The sequence below is a fragment of the Gopherus evgoodei genome, chromosome 14 (assembly GCF_007399415.2).
Source record: "Gopherus evgoodei ecotype Sinaloan lineage chromosome 14, rGopEvg1_v1.p, whole genome shotgun sequence".
Taxonomy (NCBI): domain Eukaryota; kingdom Metazoa; phylum Chordata; order Testudines; family Testudinidae; genus Gopherus; species Gopherus evgoodei.
Genome location: NC_044335.1, coordinates 8,749,263 through 8,766,635, shown reverse-complemented (window position 1 = coordinate 8,766,635; position 17,373 = coordinate 8,749,263). Strand labels below are relative to the sequence as shown.

Here is a 17,373-nt window from a genome sequence, read left to right as displayed (position 1 = left end):
ATGGTTTCTTGTGTGACCCTGGACAAGTTGCTTAATCTTCTTTTGCTTTGTACCATCAAGATTAAACCTAAGATTAAGACCCCGCAGAAGACTGTCAAGAGGGAGCTTGGGCAGAACAATTCAAAATGTCCTAGAGTTCAGTGGGTGGGAGAATGCAGTGGAGTAGTGAAACCAAAAACGTTCTTGCTACTTAAAAAAAAAAAAAAGTTGTAGTTGGACAGCCCTGGAGGCTGAGATCCTATCTACTCAGAAAAGGTAGAGCACACTGTTTCCTCTGTGGCATGTAGCTCACCCTTTGTTTCCATTCCATGCTTGGTTGTCAGCGAGGATTGTGATCTCAGTCTGGTTCTTGGTGGACAGTTGTCTAAATTTCTAATTGATTGCAAATAAATCCAATGACCCCCCAGCTTCCAATGACTGTATCTCTGAACTGGATGCATACTTTTGACCTGGAGTTGAAAGGTGCTAAACTAGTATCTTGAGCCATCCAGTTCTTTCCCACAACATTTTTGTATTTTTCTTTTGCAGCTCTTTTTATTGAAGTCTTTTTGTGTTTGGTTGCACAGCAGGAGAACTTGCTGTACTTGGAAGTCCTATGCGAAATGCAATTGATGATCTCTCTATCTTGTTGTATTCCAGATAAACAGTAATTTCGTCTCAAGCTTGCAACTGAGGGATACTTCAGACTTTCAACGTTGTTAATACACAAGACTGCTTTTTAAAGTGAGTCTACTTTTCATAAATTGTTACATAAAATTTCAGTCTGTTACTTAAACAATGAGTGAAAACTGGTCCAACCTTTGATCCTGCTTACGAATGCAACAAGATGGAAAAAACTTTAACTCACGATTTTTTTACACACTGACATTTATGTTGAAATATACATCACTACAACTTCTATATTGGCTCTAAATAATACAATTCTCCTTCTTGCCTGTTCAACAGAACACAGAGTGGGAGTGGGTAAGGGTAGAGGTGGACGTGCCATGATTTCAGTGGGCAGAATCCCTGTCTTGCACATGAAAATTAGCACAATTTATATGTACAACTGTAGGCCATTTAAAACTGGCATATTATACTGTATGTTTGCTGTCACTGTTCTCGGTACGCAGATTTTGTTTCTATGTAAAACAGACACATACTTTTAACGTGTTTAACTCGATGGCATACAACTCTGCTTTCAGTAGGTCATCATGAACATGGAGTGGACATGGCATATAGAATGTTTAGTTTGAAATTCAGATTTTTTTTTTCCCTTTCTTTTCTGCTCTTGGTCACCCTGGTGTGTGCATGTCTATAATAATAATTGGCTTTAGTGAAACCTGTGTAGGCCACACAGTGGGAAATAACTAATTCAATAAATGTTCTTAACAGTGTTTTTATTTTTATAAAATCTTTTTGGCCTTTTGAATATTTCTGTGTTCAATGAATGTAGGTAACTTCTTGAGTTGGGAATGTAATGCAAAACCTTTTAAGATATTGTCAACGTGGAAAAGGAGGAGAATAGTCTGAGAGCTATATCTTCTACAAACACTATGTGTTCAGATACAGAGAGAGAATATGCAGTGTAAACCACACTAAATAACAGACTGCTAAAATTTACAGCAAAGAAATATATTCTCTCTTAGTGCACCCCCTTACCCTCAGAAAAACCAAAGGAACCTTTAGGGCAGTTGGTTGAGTATGACTACATAGCAAAGAAAAACCTGCAGCTGGCCCATGCTAGCTGACGAGTTTGCTGGGTTCAGGCTGTGGGGCTGTTTCATTGCTGTGTAGACTTCCACGTTCAGGCTGGAGCCCAGGCTCTAGGACCCTGAGGAGTGGGCACCTAGAGCCCAGGCTTTCTCAACCAGTTGTAATTCTCTCAAGGTTGATTTCTTTCAAGTTCAAGTGGCCTACATTACTGCAGTTTAGATGGGAAACAACCAAGGCGTGTTTCACAGAGGACAGGTGGTCATCCACAAGGGCATTCTAGCCAGCTGGAGATGGCAGAAGTTGTTACTTGTAGATATGGCTGTGTCAACAGTTGGTGTTGAACAGTTCAGAAAAACTCCTATGTTGCAAGCTGCCTTGATGAAATGTGGTTGTCTCTCTCATTAGTGGACTCAAGGCATGTTTTCGGTTGGGTTGTCTAAGGGTTAGATGACAATGGTAAATACATTGACACCTGTCTGTGGCAGATGTGACAATATCCTGCAACATTCTGAACAAACTCTATTGAATTAAGTTAAATCTTACATTTTTAGGAATTCATTGTATTCAAATGCAAATCCTAGAAATATGGGCCTGGAAGGGACCTCAAAGTCATCAAGTTAAGCCCTTTGTGCTGCGGCAGGACCAAGGAAATCTACACCACCCCGACAGGTGTTTGGCCAACATGTTTATAAGAATCTTCAATGATGGGGATTCTGCATCCTTTTCTTCCTTGGAAGCCTATTCCAGATCTTAACTCCCATATATTAGAAAGTTTTTCCTAATATCAACCCTAAATCTCCCTTGCTGCAGATTAAAACCATAATTTCTTGTCCTGGCTTCAGTGGACATGAAGACCAACTGGTCTCTTCCTTTTTATAACAGCCCTTAACTTCTGTGAAAACTGTTAGCAGGTCCCCCTTTGGTGGTCTTTTCTCAAGACTATACATGTCCAGATTTATTTTTTTTAACCTCAGGTTCTGAGCTGAAGCACTGGTGAACTTGTGACCACAGGAGAAAGCCCTGTGTGGAGTTTGAAGGACTAATCGCCAACCAAAGCCCTTGATGGAGTAGGGGAGTGATCTCTAAGTTTATTAGCATGCATGTAGGTTCTTTTATTATTTTTAATATATTTTCTTTGTAATGCTTTTATCTTAAGAATAAAAGTTCTTTCTTAGAAAGAACTATGTGGTAATTTGTGACTGTGGCCGTAATAATGTGTAGCAGCTCTGAGGAGAGAAGCAAAGCAAGGCCTGCATTTAGGCAGACTGTCTTTTGCTGGGAATATCATAGTATAGTCAGGGAACTATGCTGCCTAAAAATACCCTGCTCTGAGTTGGGAGAGAGGCAGGTCTCCACCCAAGAGAGCTGTGGGCTGAGAAGCTGGGAGCCTAGAGTGAGTGCTTTTGCTGGACCATGGAGGGGAAATTCAGGTGCAGTTGCCCTGAACTGTGGCATGTTGGTGCTACTGCTTCCAATGTTGCTTCTGCTGGTAGTGAATTATGGCCAGGGTATTCTTGAAATATTGGTAGCTCTGCCATGGATTCGAGAGGGAGCATATTATCCTGTTCTTGTTTTAGCTGAGCCAAAGATATCTGAGCTAGTTCTTCATCTTGACCCATGAAGTTACACTAGAAAATAATCCTGAATGGTATCAGGGACAAATGCCCATATTTGGCTTATGTTAGCCTGCTACTCATTTGTCCCCTCCTCTAGGGCAGAACACTTATTGATGATTAGGTTAGAAAAAATTTTTTTTAAGTGTCCCTCTGATTTTTTTTATGTTAATATTTCTAGCTGTCTTGTTCCTCTATGTACCTTCTTGCACCTCCACAACACTGAAAGTGAGAACAGTTGCTGGGGGTGGGGTGTCTTTGTTTGTTTGAAAAGTGCGTGTGAGTCAGATGAGCAAGCTGGTAGCTGTGAGCAATTGATAACTAGTGGAGCTGAAGCAGGTATAAAGGTCTGTAACTGCACAGTTCTAGTAGCACCCAGGAAAAAAGGAAGGAAACGTTAACCAACTGAGTTTACTACATTCCTGTAGACATCTCGAGCAATAGCAGCAAATAATTCTGGATTTGGGGTGAGGGACTGTAACTAAGAACTATTGCTATGGGTGTATTACTCTTAAGGGCTGAGTGGAGGCTCTGAGCAATGATTATGGACAAGGAGCGGGGCTGAGACCAATACCAAGGCATATAACTCAGCAAAAAGAAGGGGAGTTCTGAGGAAGTTCTGGGAAAGAGAGACTTAAGTTCCTGGTTTTTGAGGTATGCCTACGCAACACGGAGCACTGAGCCTCTGAGCCTGGGTCAATAGACTTGCAATGCCGGTCTTGTCTAGGGCTCTAAAAATAGCTGTGTAATGTTGCAGCTCAGGTTCTGAAGCCTAGGGAGGGGCTTCACAGCCCGTGCTGTCCACACACCTATGTTCAGCATGGTAGCGCAAGCCTGAGTCTGTTGACATGGGCTCGGAGGCTTGTTGTCGTGGGCAGCCATTGGCTGTATAGATGTACTTGACCGATTGTGACTTAAGAGCCTGTCTTGAAGTACTAACTTAAGTGAACTATAGAATGGTACTAAACAAACTGGAATGTTCCCCTGTGGAAGTTCCTCTGTCTGAATGAAGAGCAGAAAGCTTGCATTTGTATTGGGAGTCGCGTGCTTTTTGTTCTGGAGGAAAAATTAAAGGGATTTGAAATGCAGCTGGAGTCACTTCAGTAAGAAGCTAAAGTGGATAAGAAAAACAGAGCTATCCCAAGACATTACAGGTGAAGGATTGAATGGCAGTGGTTTTCATTAATCCAAGTGGAAGTGCCAGAGTTCGTTTTCCCCCAGAAAACTGCTCCTCTTGCAGGTGAAATGGGATCTTTAGTAACTGCGAATAGTCAGGACTTCTAGTTCTATCTGTCTTGTATTATGTTGTTGTTGTTCAGTGCTAGTGTTATGTATTAGTGCATGTTTGATTAATTATTGAATCTTTAAGCCTTCAGTATTATGAAACTGCATATAGTACTAAGTATCTGATTTTTCTGCTTTGGCTAAATTGAAACTGAACCAAGTGTAATGTTTTGGATACATAAATGCCAAGCAACTGAAATAAATCAAATCTAGCCTGTGCATCAAGTCTACCTGGTGGATTTCATACACCTATAATTTGTTTGCAGTGTATTTAGCTGCAATGTATGTGAGAAAGTGGCATTATCTCTCTTCCTTATTCACTCTTGCCAAAAACAAAACCACTGGCTGGCTTTGCTTTGGCTTGCAGCCAGTTGGTGCAAGAGTTGAGTCTGGCAGTGGCTGACACAACCAAGTGCCTGCACTGCGAATGACTTTCCAGGTCTCCAGAACAGAAATAGCTATGTGGTGCCATGCTTTTCTGCAGAGGTGACTTCCAGGGTTGATAGTCCATACAGAGTAGGTCCTGGGTGGTAAGTGTGCTGATAATCTGTTTTGCCCTCCAAGAGGGCAAATTTTCCTCTACCAAACACTTTTGCCCGTTGCTGCTACTTAACTGCCCTGGCTTCCATCCGCTGTATGAGACCTAGCTTTGCTGCTGGCCTTGTTTTAAATACAAATAGAAGTAAATTTAAAGAAGTGTTTTGCAATTATTTTTCTTAGTATAAAGTCTCTGGTATAGACTGTAAAGCTGGTGGGCAGTATATAGTATAAATGATAGTGTGGATAAATTGTTCTGCCATTCCTTACAATAGTAGATGAGGCTGTATTGCCCATCTTTGGAATGATTTGATTTTTTTTATTAAAGAAACCTATTTTGGATTTATATTCATTATCTCTTCCCCCCTCCCCCCCAGTTATTAAATGCCAGTGGATATAAACATAAGGATTCAAGTGCCTAGGTTTTCACTTGTCAGGGATGGGAAAACTGGAGGATATGGGTTTTGTAAGGTTTTTCCCCAAAATAAGCAATGTGAAAGCACTAATATTCTGTTCCTCTCCCACCCCCATCTTCTCAAATAGATCATTTAAAGTGTCTTGGTATTTATGAAGGAAGATTCCATTCCACAAAAATGTTTAATCTTTAAATCCAGCAAAATGATGCATTAGAGGAAGCCAAGTTGCCAGTTCAAAGACTTCATACTGAAGGATGAATAGTGAAGAGGAGTTCTTTGATGCCATTACGGGTGAGTAAAAGCCAAACTGCAAAATAAAATGACGGTTTGTATGAGCTTGTGGCAAGCCAGAGTGTAAAATCTGTTGTTGTTAGGAAATCAAGCACAATCACCATTAATCTGTGAGGAAAACCATTTGAAGAGAAGAAAAGGAAATCCTTTTATTGCTCCCTTGAAGCTGGGCTAGGAGCTTCTTAACGCTGGCTCTCCCTATAGCCTTGAATAAATTGTTTAGCCCCTCTGCCTCAGCTTCATGATCTGTAAAATGAGGATAAACTCACTAGACTGGTGAGGCTTAACGTTAGTAAAGCATTTTGAAAATGAAAACTGTTACTTAAGTGCTGAGTGTTGTTTTAACTTCAGTGGAGAACTTGTCCCACGGTGCTGAAGTGGAAAGTGTTTTCTAGTTAGAAATTCATTAATATAAAACACTCCTAGTGTAAGGAGCCAAAATCTTTGCTGTTCTGTGTTGCCGTCAGAAAAGCAAACATGAACCTCTTGACACCTGAGTGTTGTGTCACAGTACTTTCCTTTGAACTAATGAGGAACACTGGTTGGTTGTAATAACCTTACAGGGTTTTAAAGGTGAACTGAAATGCTTTAAAAAATTAATATTTTTAAAAAACTTTATTAACCTCCAACTTCCTGAATGGTTTTTCAAATGTTGAGGAATGGGAAATATTGGAAGCTGGCCTACTCCAGTGTTTTGCTTCCTTCTTGCTGGAAGTGTGGAGTCAGGCATTGGACCTGAGAACCCCTCTAACCCTGTGCTTATCTTATTCTTATGCAAAAAGAAAGGTGATGGGAGAGAGGAGAAGGAAAAAGTCTTGGCAAAGGAAGCTCCAGGTCTTGGGATATGTCTACAATACAGCAGCACAGCTGTGGTGTAGATACTGCCTACGTCAATGGAAAGGATTTTTCCCTCTGTGTAGTTAATCCATCTCTCTGAGGAATGGTAGCTCAGTCAGTGGAATAATTTTTTCTTTTGACCTAGCCGTGCCTGCACCAGGAGTTCGGTCGACCTAACTGCATCATACAGGTCATGAAACTTTTTTTTCACAGCACTGAGTGATGTAGCTAGGTCAATCTAATTTTTAAGCATAGGCCAGGCCTAGGCCCTTTAAATGGATGAGGCCCCATTCCAAATCCAACTGTTTTTTTTGTACGGGCTTGGAATCACAGTGCTTTCAAAGTTGGCCTCTCGTGATTCAGGGAGCTGGGGCTGCATGGCTTTTCCTGTTGTGGGTTTTGCTGCTTCCAGACCTCTTCTCTCACTGGCTGCTATCTTTCCCTCCAGCACACTGTTCTGGCGTAAGTTTCCCTGTCCTTAGACTTTTGGCATGGTTTAGATGGGGAGCCATGTTCAGTGCTGACTTTCTGTGGCAGGTTTTCCTGCTCCCCCTTCGCCTCCTAGTGTTATCTTACCAGTAGCAGACTGTCCTTCCCTTGCTGTCCTCTCCCCCGTCTAGCCATGTGGTTTGTAGCCTGCTGCTCTCTATGGGTAACCTTCCAGCTTGCCTGTCCCAGACTCTGTAGAGCAGTGGTTCTCAGCCTGCAGGCCATTTGTGGCCCAGTCAGCACACAGCTGTGGCCCATGTGACATCCTCGGGGCCATACAGATTGTATGTGTGTGTGTGTATATATTATTTGGGTGGATGTGGTCCACATAAAACATAGAGAGCTGCATATGTGGCCCATAATGGTAAGTAGGTTGAGCACTACTGCTGTAGTGTATTGGAGTGAATCCCAGGACTTCTGTTTAGACCCATCTGCTGGTGTGGTGGTGTCTCACCAGTGTTTGGAACAGGCCCTAAGGCAGAGGTCCCCAAAGTGGTGCCCGCGGGGGCATCTAAATGCACCCGCGTCCTGTCCAGCTGTCAAGTATCTGCCGAAATGCCGCCGAAAGCAATGTCCTCCAGAGGCGTCACCGCTGAAATGCTGCCGAATTTGATGGCAGTGCCTCTGGTTGACTCCGCTTGCTGCAGACAAGCAGCGTTATCCAGAGGCGTTGCCACTAAAATGCCGCTGAATTTCAGTGGCATTTCGGCTGATGCTCAACCACTGCCACGGTCTTTCGTCTGGCGCCTGCCAGATGAAAAAAGTTGGGGACCACTGCCCTAAGGTCTTTCTGCAGTTATCTGCCTGACCTCTTTGTGCCTGCCTGTCTTTTTGCTGCTCCCAGCCCTGCAGAGTATGCACCTGCCACAGGCTCCCCTTGTTGGGCCTCTTTAGGTTCTGGTGGGTCCTAATTCTAGCCAACCTATCAGGGTTCTTGGTTGGTCCACATGTCCCTGATTTAGATCTGTATTCCAAGGAGTGCATGGTCGGACTCCGGATCTTGATCGTTCTTTGGAGTGTCCAGTTTGAGATGAGTTTGAAGTGATCATTTCTGAATTCTGTAGGACCTGAGACCCTCAAAGCTGGATGCTCTTAGCAGAACCAGCAGTCTGCTCTTTCCATGGATATGCTCTTTCTCCACTGATCTTGCCACTAAAAGGGCAGATATGACCTTCAAATGTACAGATGTCCATCTTGTAGTCCACTGTGCTGCCTAAGAGGACCGGGATACACTTGAGTTCCTTAATAGCCCAAGTTACATTGTCCTTCCTCCTCATATGAGGAACTAGTACCAAACTCACAGTAAGCAAGAGCCTCTCTGAAGTGGTGACTGTGACATCCTGCCTATGCTTGTGTCTTATCTTCTCCTCTGTGGACACTTGTTTTGGTCAAGAATGAATGCCAGTCTGCTGAGATGGGGAATCTACTTCTCTGTCTGGGATTTTTCAGTGAGGAACAGACACTTCACCAGGGACCTGTGTGATAAAACTGCGTGTTGCCCACTTGTCCTTGCATATTTTGAGAATTCCTCTTTGTGACACCTGTGTCCTGATTCATCCTCACTAAGTAAATGGTTGTTGCACATGTGAGCAGGCATCAGGGAACCCAGAGCTTGTTACTTGGAGCACAAATTTTCTATCTTGTGTTTCTCGTTGGAGAATAGTTTCCTTGCATTCAGGGACAACATTAGGGAACTTTTATGCACACCAGTAGGATCCACATGGGCTAGTTAGTGCACAACACACTGGTGCACATTAGAATTTACACTCCTGCTAGTGCAAACGAAAGCACCATGTAGACAAGCCCAGAGATTCTTCAGGAAAATTATGCAGGTCAGTGAACGGGTTACTTTGATCACTCACGTCTTGCCCAGGTTACTGTGCTTCTTGGCTCTGTCAAGCTTGTCTTAGACTCATTAAGGACTTCTATGCCATCTGGACCTGCTGTGGTGAGACTCTGTTCCCTTCATCAGTTCTGCCAGACTTCAGGTCAATGGATCAGATGTGTTGAGTGGAAGAATTGCCACAGAAAGAGAAGAGTTCCTGGCTAGTTGCTGCAATGATTCCATCTTTGCCAAAAAAAATGATCTTGTTGATGGGCTCTTACCTTTATTCCAAGGGTTAATCCTGAATACCATGAAATCTCCTTCAGCTGTCGTGCAAGCACTAATCTCTCAGTCTGGCGTGTACCTGAGCAAGTTGCTCTTCTCCTCTTACTGTTAATTGTTGTTCAACTTAGATCATTTCTCTCTGTTTTTTGGCGGGGGGAGTGGGGAGAAGGAGGGACTGAAGCATCAGCTATTCAGTTGCTGGTTAATTCATGGTTTTTACCATCTGGATCTGACTATATCAGCACTTTCTGCCTCTGATTGTGCATTCAAATTGTCTTGTGAAAGGTAAGCCCTGCCTCCTCTTGAAAGTGGCTCAGTACAAACGCAGTCTGTAAAAACTTGTTTTCTTTCAAAGGATGGGGGAGTGGTGACCTCTGACAAAATACAATTCCATAAATTGTATTTATCATGGTCTGCCATTCAGGTTCTCTCCCACCTGCCCTCTCTAGGTCTGAAGGCTCTTGATAGGTTACATCATGAATTTGATTTTCTTCCTGTCTAGTGACTAGTACCTGGAGTTTAAGCTTAGGAAGCTGATGACTGATAAAAGGGGAGGTCTTATGTCGTACATACTCTGTGACTCATGGAATACTTTGCCTCCTTGCTTCCTGGTAGGTAGAGGTATAGCATAGTTTGAATGGGCTCATTTTCCTTTGCAGGATGGGGAAGAAGAGAACTATGAAAAACAGAATTACTGGTAAGTCATTTTTCTTTAAACTCTTGAAATGGATTAATTTATGACTACATCTAAATATATGTTGTTTGAATGATTTTGGATCTACAGTTTTTTTTAAAAGCATTTTGGTTCACCTTTAAAATATCTAGTTTGGGAGTTGTGTTAGAGGATTAAGTTGATACTTTCCACTGCTGCCTTCACAATCTTCTTATTTTTCCCCTCTGAAATCCCACACCTGGTTTATACCTCACACCTTTTTACTACAGAATGACTATCCTGTTACTAATCTTTATCTGGTGAATGCCTCTGTTTTGGAGGCATTACTTAGTGATGTCCAAAGAAGAGAGATTTCCTAGAATATATTCTTTCAAAAAATCCCACTCAAATGTTGTTTATCATTCTCCTCTCAGTAACATGTTCTGGATTTTTCAACAAAGCCACTTTTAGCTTTTATAAGCAGTCCTACAAAGTCTTCTTCTCCCTTTTTAAAATTCAAAATTACATGCAGGGACAAAATTTGGCTAACAACTGTAAAACTTCCTCGGCTGACTTGCAGTAGATAAGCTTATCAACGGCTGAGAACAGCTCTTGCTTCCTGTGAGTTTGGTATTCAGAACTGGTTTAGAGTGCACATGGAGTCGTTGTCATATTTAATGATTACTTACCTGTGCTTCCTATTTTAAAATTTAGATAAAATTAAGTGAAAATAAACCCTTAAGAGAGCAGATTTACCTATTTCTGACGTATTTAAGATATGTTCTATCGGAGTTGGGGTTGAAGGTTTTTTGCCTGTCCTCAAAATTTGAATATATTGTTTTGGTATTGTATAGTCATTGATGATGACCGGATGAAATTATATTTTGTTCTGTGTGTGATCACCCTTTCCATCTGAATTAAATACATGTTGACGTATGAGAACAGCATGAGTGACTCATTTACTGAAGTGAAATAGAATGATTGGTATGTAGACACTGGGACACTTTTTCAGTTATTCTGAAATAATTATTCCCTCAAAGAAATTGCAGGGTTTTAGGCACAATCAAAGGTTATATAATTCCACAGTGAGATGCTTGTCTGATAATCATAAGCTTGTAGACTGACTCAGCCTTTTATGGAGCTTTCAGGGTGTTTTTAAAGGCATGTTTGACTCATTGGCAGTAGCTGGTAAGAATTATAGTATTCTATGAGATTTAACTACACTTTATTATAAATGAATGTCCCTTTTACTGTGGACTGGCTAATGATAAGCATGTGTTTGAGACAGGTGTTCCAAAGTAGTGTTTATTTTAATCATCTGTATGTTGCATCTATTATTGTTCCCAGTTAAGTGTTAATCCCATTGGGATGAGTTTGTCATTACATAATTACACACCTGGGAGATTGGGGTGTAGCAGAAGGGATAAATGATTGACCTCATCCTCTGTGCCTTATGCTAATTATGAAATAATATCACACCACCGATACTTCCCGCTGCTTCTGAGATTGCTTAAAATTAGCATGCTGGGAATGTAATTTTTTTGTTTCAGAATTGTATAACTTTCTGAAAGGAATTGCACTAATAGAATGAAAGCACTTCATGGGAGCTAAAAATACAACTTCTACTTTAATAATATCAAAATAATAGCTCTCCCTTAGTTTATTAGTAGTAAAACCTTTATTGTTGGACTAAACTAAGAGCAAGTCAAAAGCTGAATTACCCTTGTCATAACCTGATTCTTATTCCGAAAGCCCGATATAAAGTTAATCGGACTGTTTCTCATATAAGCAGGGTGAAGGTTGCCAGTGTCATTAGTTCTGTCGGTGGTGGTGGTGGTGGTTGTTTTTAAATTTTGTGGGTGGAGTTGTGTTAGAGGATTACCTAAAAAGAGACAAAATAGGGAGGGGGAACATAAGAGAGGGTAGGAGTGAAGAGCCATTTGGCATAGGGAAGAGAGGGCCAAGGAGGAAAACTGCAAAATGCACTCTGGCATCAGTGCACTGCTTCTGCAACTGCTCCTGCAAACTTCTGTCTCTGGCTGACTCTTCCATGCAGGTTTTTTAATCCTAGACCATGTAACTGGTGAAAGGAGACAGGGTGATGCATAGGTTCTAGTTTTCATGATTGGTTTTCATCACCAATGAGCTCCTGTTCTGGTGGCCCTAACTGGAGGAGGACACTTGATCAGTTAAGTGTGCTCTTCTGTTCACTTCAAAGGACAGATGCTTTAATCTTGCAAGCATTTGGGATGTGTGAGAGGTTCTGTTAATACTGATGCCCTAAATATTGGTTAGTGAGTTGAAGGAAGTAAAAGCCTTGATAGGTGAAGCATTTTTGCTGGCAAACTTCCTGTCATACAAACTTGGCTGTCATACAAATTCAGGAGTTCTATTTTGGGTGTTTTTTATCTGACTTACATTTGCAGAGTATGGATCAATGGATGCACTGAAAGTGCCTTCATTTTTTATTTCCCTGTAAAATGGAGATCAACATCCCGATTTCCCCCATTCCCATTATTAGAGCATCTACTTTTCCCAATCTCACAATTTAGAACCAAGTCTAAAAATGTCTTTAAAAAGACCTGTATAATTTACATTGCTTCATTGCACTTCCTTAAGCACTCTTTCAAAATTGTTACATCACAGCATCCTATATACCCTGAATTTGTGAAATATTGCTGCAAATCTCTGTGTGTGTGTGTGGGTGTGTGTGTGTGTGTGTGTGTGTGTGTGTGTGTGTGTATATGTGTGTGTGTGTGTGTTGTGTGTGTGTGTGAGAGTGAGTGAGTGGATTCACTCCTGCAGTATGAGACATCTTGATACACACCTGAGGATATGCCCCTTGGTAATAGATGTGGATGGCACCAAAGAGGCCGCATGCTTAGTCATAGAGGGCATGAGGTGGGAACATATATTGAGGAATCTGGTCAATTTCCATTCTAGTATGGTGTGATGGTTCTCGGGGTGCCCTGGACTAGGTCTGTGAGTCACCTTGTTACCCCCTGCTTCTAGCGAGAGAGAGAGACTTGCTTGTGCATAACTGGGTGTCCACTCTCTGATGCTATCAGCCATCCAAACAATCTTCTCTGAGCTATGCTTTTCTTGTTTTCATGTCATCTTACTAGATTTTAAAAAATTGTGTATTCCTTATTTCAGCATTTGTTTCTTTGTATCATTTCATTTTGTAAAGAAACTGTACACAAGACTTAAAAGTCAATTACGTATGTGCCAGTTCACTCTGATTTAGCAATGTCTGTTTGTTTATCGTCTCTTAGTAATAAAACTGTTTGTATAAATAGGTCATCTTCACTTTTTGAAGACCTATAACAAAGTAGAATCATAGAAGAGTAGGACTGGAAGGGACCTCGAGAGGTCATCTAGTCCAGTCCCCTGCACTTAAGGCAGGACATGCAAAATCATGTAATTGAACAAAGTTATTATAATTATACTTAAATTGCAGCTCTGAAGTAGGGAAGACTGTAGACTTAATCTGATTAGAAACTATTGAGCAATTCACAGTATTATGTTTGGTAGGATGAAAAACTTGGTTGAAGGGGCTTGATACTAAAGTGATACTTGGCTCTTGGAAACTAAATCATATAACAAAGGTTCTGGACTGGGTTATATTACATAGTAAAATGCATTGTGTATGTCTAGGTTTTTAAGGTAAGTGTACATACTGCTAGTATATTACTAACAGCTGTGCAGTGTAAGCAGGTACTGTATGTTGAGTCATAAAGTTCTTGAGAAAGTTACTGACTTGTATTTTTTGTATACAGGCTTCGATTCCGACAATTCTTCAGGAGACTTTTCAGAAACAAATCATAAAGTTGCAGAAATGCTTGATCTGGATCCACCCCAATGCAATAGGACTGGAAAACATAATGGAGCGAGGCAGCTTCATGAGAATGGAATTAAGAAACACAGGTAGGTATGTCAGAGTGCATGCTAACCAGTAATGGAAACCTCTCTTCACTAGATGTAGTTACAATTTCAGGGTAACTGTACCTGTGTTTTACCCTTATGTGCTTGCTTGAGGGCACCTACTTAAAGGTTCCTGGCTCCCAGCTGTCACCTCGCTTGTGCAGAGACCTGCATCTCACTCCCTTCTGACTGGGGATTTTAAGGCTGCATGGCTCCCTGCCTTATACTGTGAGATCCCCAGAAAGCCAGACTGCCTAAACACGCCTATGCCTGCGCATTTTTCTCTGTGAAGGCTATGACCAGTGTATTCCCTGCACTTACAGCTTCTTCTAAGCAATCACTTTTTTTATTCTTAAGCATTACAGAGAAAACATAATAAAACAAAAATTCCTACAAGCATCACCCCCAATTCCAACCTAGGGCTGGGTTTTCCCATCATTACAAGTTCATATCCCTTAAATCCAAAACAAAAACTCAGATTGGACAGGTTAGCTGCTGCTTTGTACAGCTTCAGTCTTTGATCTTGGTCTTTGATCTTGGTCTTCTGTAATAGGTAATCAGCAGACAGTGGCCCTTTCTTTGGAACATAGTTTTGAAAGGCTGGCTTTTTGCATCACCAAAGTTTGGAACTTTGCATTAACTTCTCCCTAGAGATTCACCAAGAAATCCACTTAACTCTTATTGTCCCGAAAGTCCATACTTGTCTGGCACACCTTCAGTATAGACTTTTGAACTCCCAGGTCTTACATCTGTCACATCTCCCACCTAGAGAAGTTGCATACAATCCAAGTCCACAGTAATAGGTACATTTAATACAATAAGGTTTTTCAAGGATATTGTAGGATTTTGCCATGCAGTATCTCTGACAGATGCTAATAACAATGTCTGCTTTTATTGAGAACTCTCCCAGAGAACCTGTCACCTGCACCCCTCTCAGCTCTTGGCATCTTTGGTTTTCTCCCCTTGTGTGCATCTGACCTCAGCCCTTTGCAACGCATCCCAATGGAAGAGGACACCTCTGGCTCTGCCTGTTGATCAAGACTGAATGGAATGTTAGGCACTTAGGCCTGGTCTACACTACGCGTTTAAACCGAATTTAGCAGCATTAAACCAAATTAACCCTGCACCCATCCACACAACGAAGCCCTTTATATCGATATAAAGGGCTCTTTAAACTGATTTCTGTACTCTTCCCTGACGAGGAGAGTAGAGCTGAAATCAGTATTGCCATGTCGGATTAGGGTTAGTGTGGCTGCAATTTGATGGTATTGGCCTTCGTGCGGTATCCCACAGTGCACCATTGTGATCAGTCTGGAAAGCAATCTGAACTCAGATGCACTGGCCAGGTTGACCGGAAAAGCCCCACGAACTTTTGAATTTAATTTCCCGTTTGCCCAGTGTGGAGCTCTGGTGGCGATTCAGTCCCAAATCCAAAAAGAGCTCCAGCATGGACCATACGGGAGATACTGGATCTGATCGCTGTATGGGGAGACAAATCTGTTCTATCAGAGCTCCGTTACAGAAGACAAAATGACAAAGCATTTGAAAAAATCTCCAGGCTGTGATAGACAGAGGCCACAGTAGGGACTCAGCGCAGTGCTTCGTGATAAGCGTAACGGAAAGCCAAAGAATCAAATGGACGCTCATGGAGGGAGGGAGGGGGGACTGAGGACTCCAGCTATCCCACAGTCCCTGCAGTCTCCGGAAAGCATTTGCATTCTTCTTGGCTGAGCTCCCAATGCCTGAAGGGTCAGACACATTGTCTGGGGTGGTTCAGGGTATATCTCATCAATTTACCCCCCTATCCCCCTGATGAAAGAAAAGGGGGAAAAAATCGTTTCTCGCCTTTTTCCAGTGTCACCGTATGTCTACTGCATGCTGCTGGTAGACGCAGTGCTGTGGCGCTGAACAGCAGCATCCCCTCCCCTTCCTTTCCTCATGGCAGTTGGTACAAAATGATGGAAAACTGTCCTCATCATCCCGAGAATGCTCCTGGCTGGCCTTGGTGAGGCTGGCTGGGGGTGCCTGGGTGAAAATGGGAATGACTCCTGGTCATTCCTGACAGATGGTACAAAAGGCTTGGTAACCGTCCTCATCTTAGCAGCTGGAGGCTGAGCTCCATCAGGCCCCCCCCCCACATGTCTAAAGAAAAGAGTCCAGGGAGTTCAGAATTTCAGAGCAGCGGGAGGCCGCACTCCTTTCCCCCTATCCTTTAATGTCCTGCCTGGACTATCATAGCAGTTGGAGGCTGCCTCCTCCTCATTTTATCTCACTAAAAAGTCAGTGTTTCTTATTCCTGCATGCTTTATTACTTCATCACACAAATGGGGGGACACTGCCATGGTAGCCCAGGAGGGTTGGGGAAGGAGGGAAGCAATGGGTGGGGTTGTTGCAGGGGCACCCCCTAGCATGGCATGCAGCTCATCATTTCTGCGGGATCTCTGGGGCTCTGACACAGAGTGGCTGTGCTCTCTGGTTCTCTAGTACACTTGCCCCATATTCTAGGCAGGACTGACTCCGTTTTTAGACAAAACATAAGAGAATGACCCGGGGAGTCATTCCCATTTTTGTCCATGCCCCCCCAGCCAACCTCAGCGAGGCCAGCCAGGAACACCCACGACAGCAGCAGACGGTACAAAAGGATTGATAACCGTCATCGCCAAGTTCCAAATGCATACGGTGCAAAATGACTGATAACCATCATCTCATCGCCAATTTACAAAGACAGATGGTGCGATAGTGATGGTAACAGTCTCTGCTACCTTGCAGAGGCAAATGAATGCTGCTGTGTAGCACTGCAGTACCACCTCTGTCAGCGGCATCCAGTACACATACGGTGACAGTGACAAAAGGCAAAACTGGCTCCATGGTTGCCATGCTGTGGCGTCTGCCAGGGGAAAAAGGGTGCAAAATGATTGTCTGCTGTTGCTTTCACGGAGGAAGGATTAAGTGACGACATTTACCCAGAATCACCTGCAACACTGTTTTTGCACCATTATGCACTGGGATCTCAACCCAGAATTCCAATGGGCGGGGGAGACTGCGGGAACTATGGGATAGCTACAGGATAACTACCCACAGTGCAACGCTCTGGAAATGGACGCAAGGCTCGGTACACGGATGCACACCGCCGAATTAATGTGCTTAGTATGGCCGCGTGCACTCGACTTTATACAATCTGTTTTTAAAAAACGGTTTCTGTAAAATCGGAATTATCCCGTAGTGTAGACATACCCACAGTTATCAGAACCTCTACGTAGAAGTGCTGATAGGAATCGTTGGGGTGGTCTGTGTGAAATTATCCAATAAGTCCGTCTTTAAATTTAATAAAACAAAATAAACTGTTTTGCAGTGTATTCAGATGAGGAATGTTATACAAAGCCCAGTGAGGGAGGGGTGCCCCTTAGCTTAGTTACAGAGAAAAGAAAGTCTTGCATCTCCTGGAACCAGTCCCCTCTGACCATTTCCTGATCACCCTCTTTCTTCTGTGTTCAGAGAGAGAGAGAGAGAGAGAGAGCTCTCTTT

General features: G+C 42.6%; 1 protein-coding gene across 10 annotated transcripts in view; it reads left to right on the top strand.

Moving 5' to 3' along the window:
- Nucleotides 1-17,373, top strand: part of OSBPL2 (oxysterol binding protein like 2) — a 54,636-nt gene that overhangs the window by 11,491 nt on the left and 25,772 nt on the right. For 5 of the 10 annotated variants that reach the window (XM_030532896.1, XM_030532890.1, XM_030532893.1 and 2 more), the window contains 3 exons: nt 640-723; nt 5,673-5,836; nt 13,704-13,851. In XM_030532896.1, the coding sequence (XP_030388756.1) occupies nt 5,800-5,836; nt 13,704-13,851 (185 nt within the window). In that variant the 5' untranslated portion in view covers nt 640-723; nt 5,673-5,799. Of the gene's footprint in view, nt 1-639; nt 724-2,669; nt 2,798-5,672; nt 5,837-9,931; nt 9,970-13,703; nt 13,852-17,373 lie in introns of those variants that run through there. The other 5 variants (XM_030532899.1, XM_030532898.1, XM_030532892.1 and 2 more) reach the window with 4 other exon arrangements.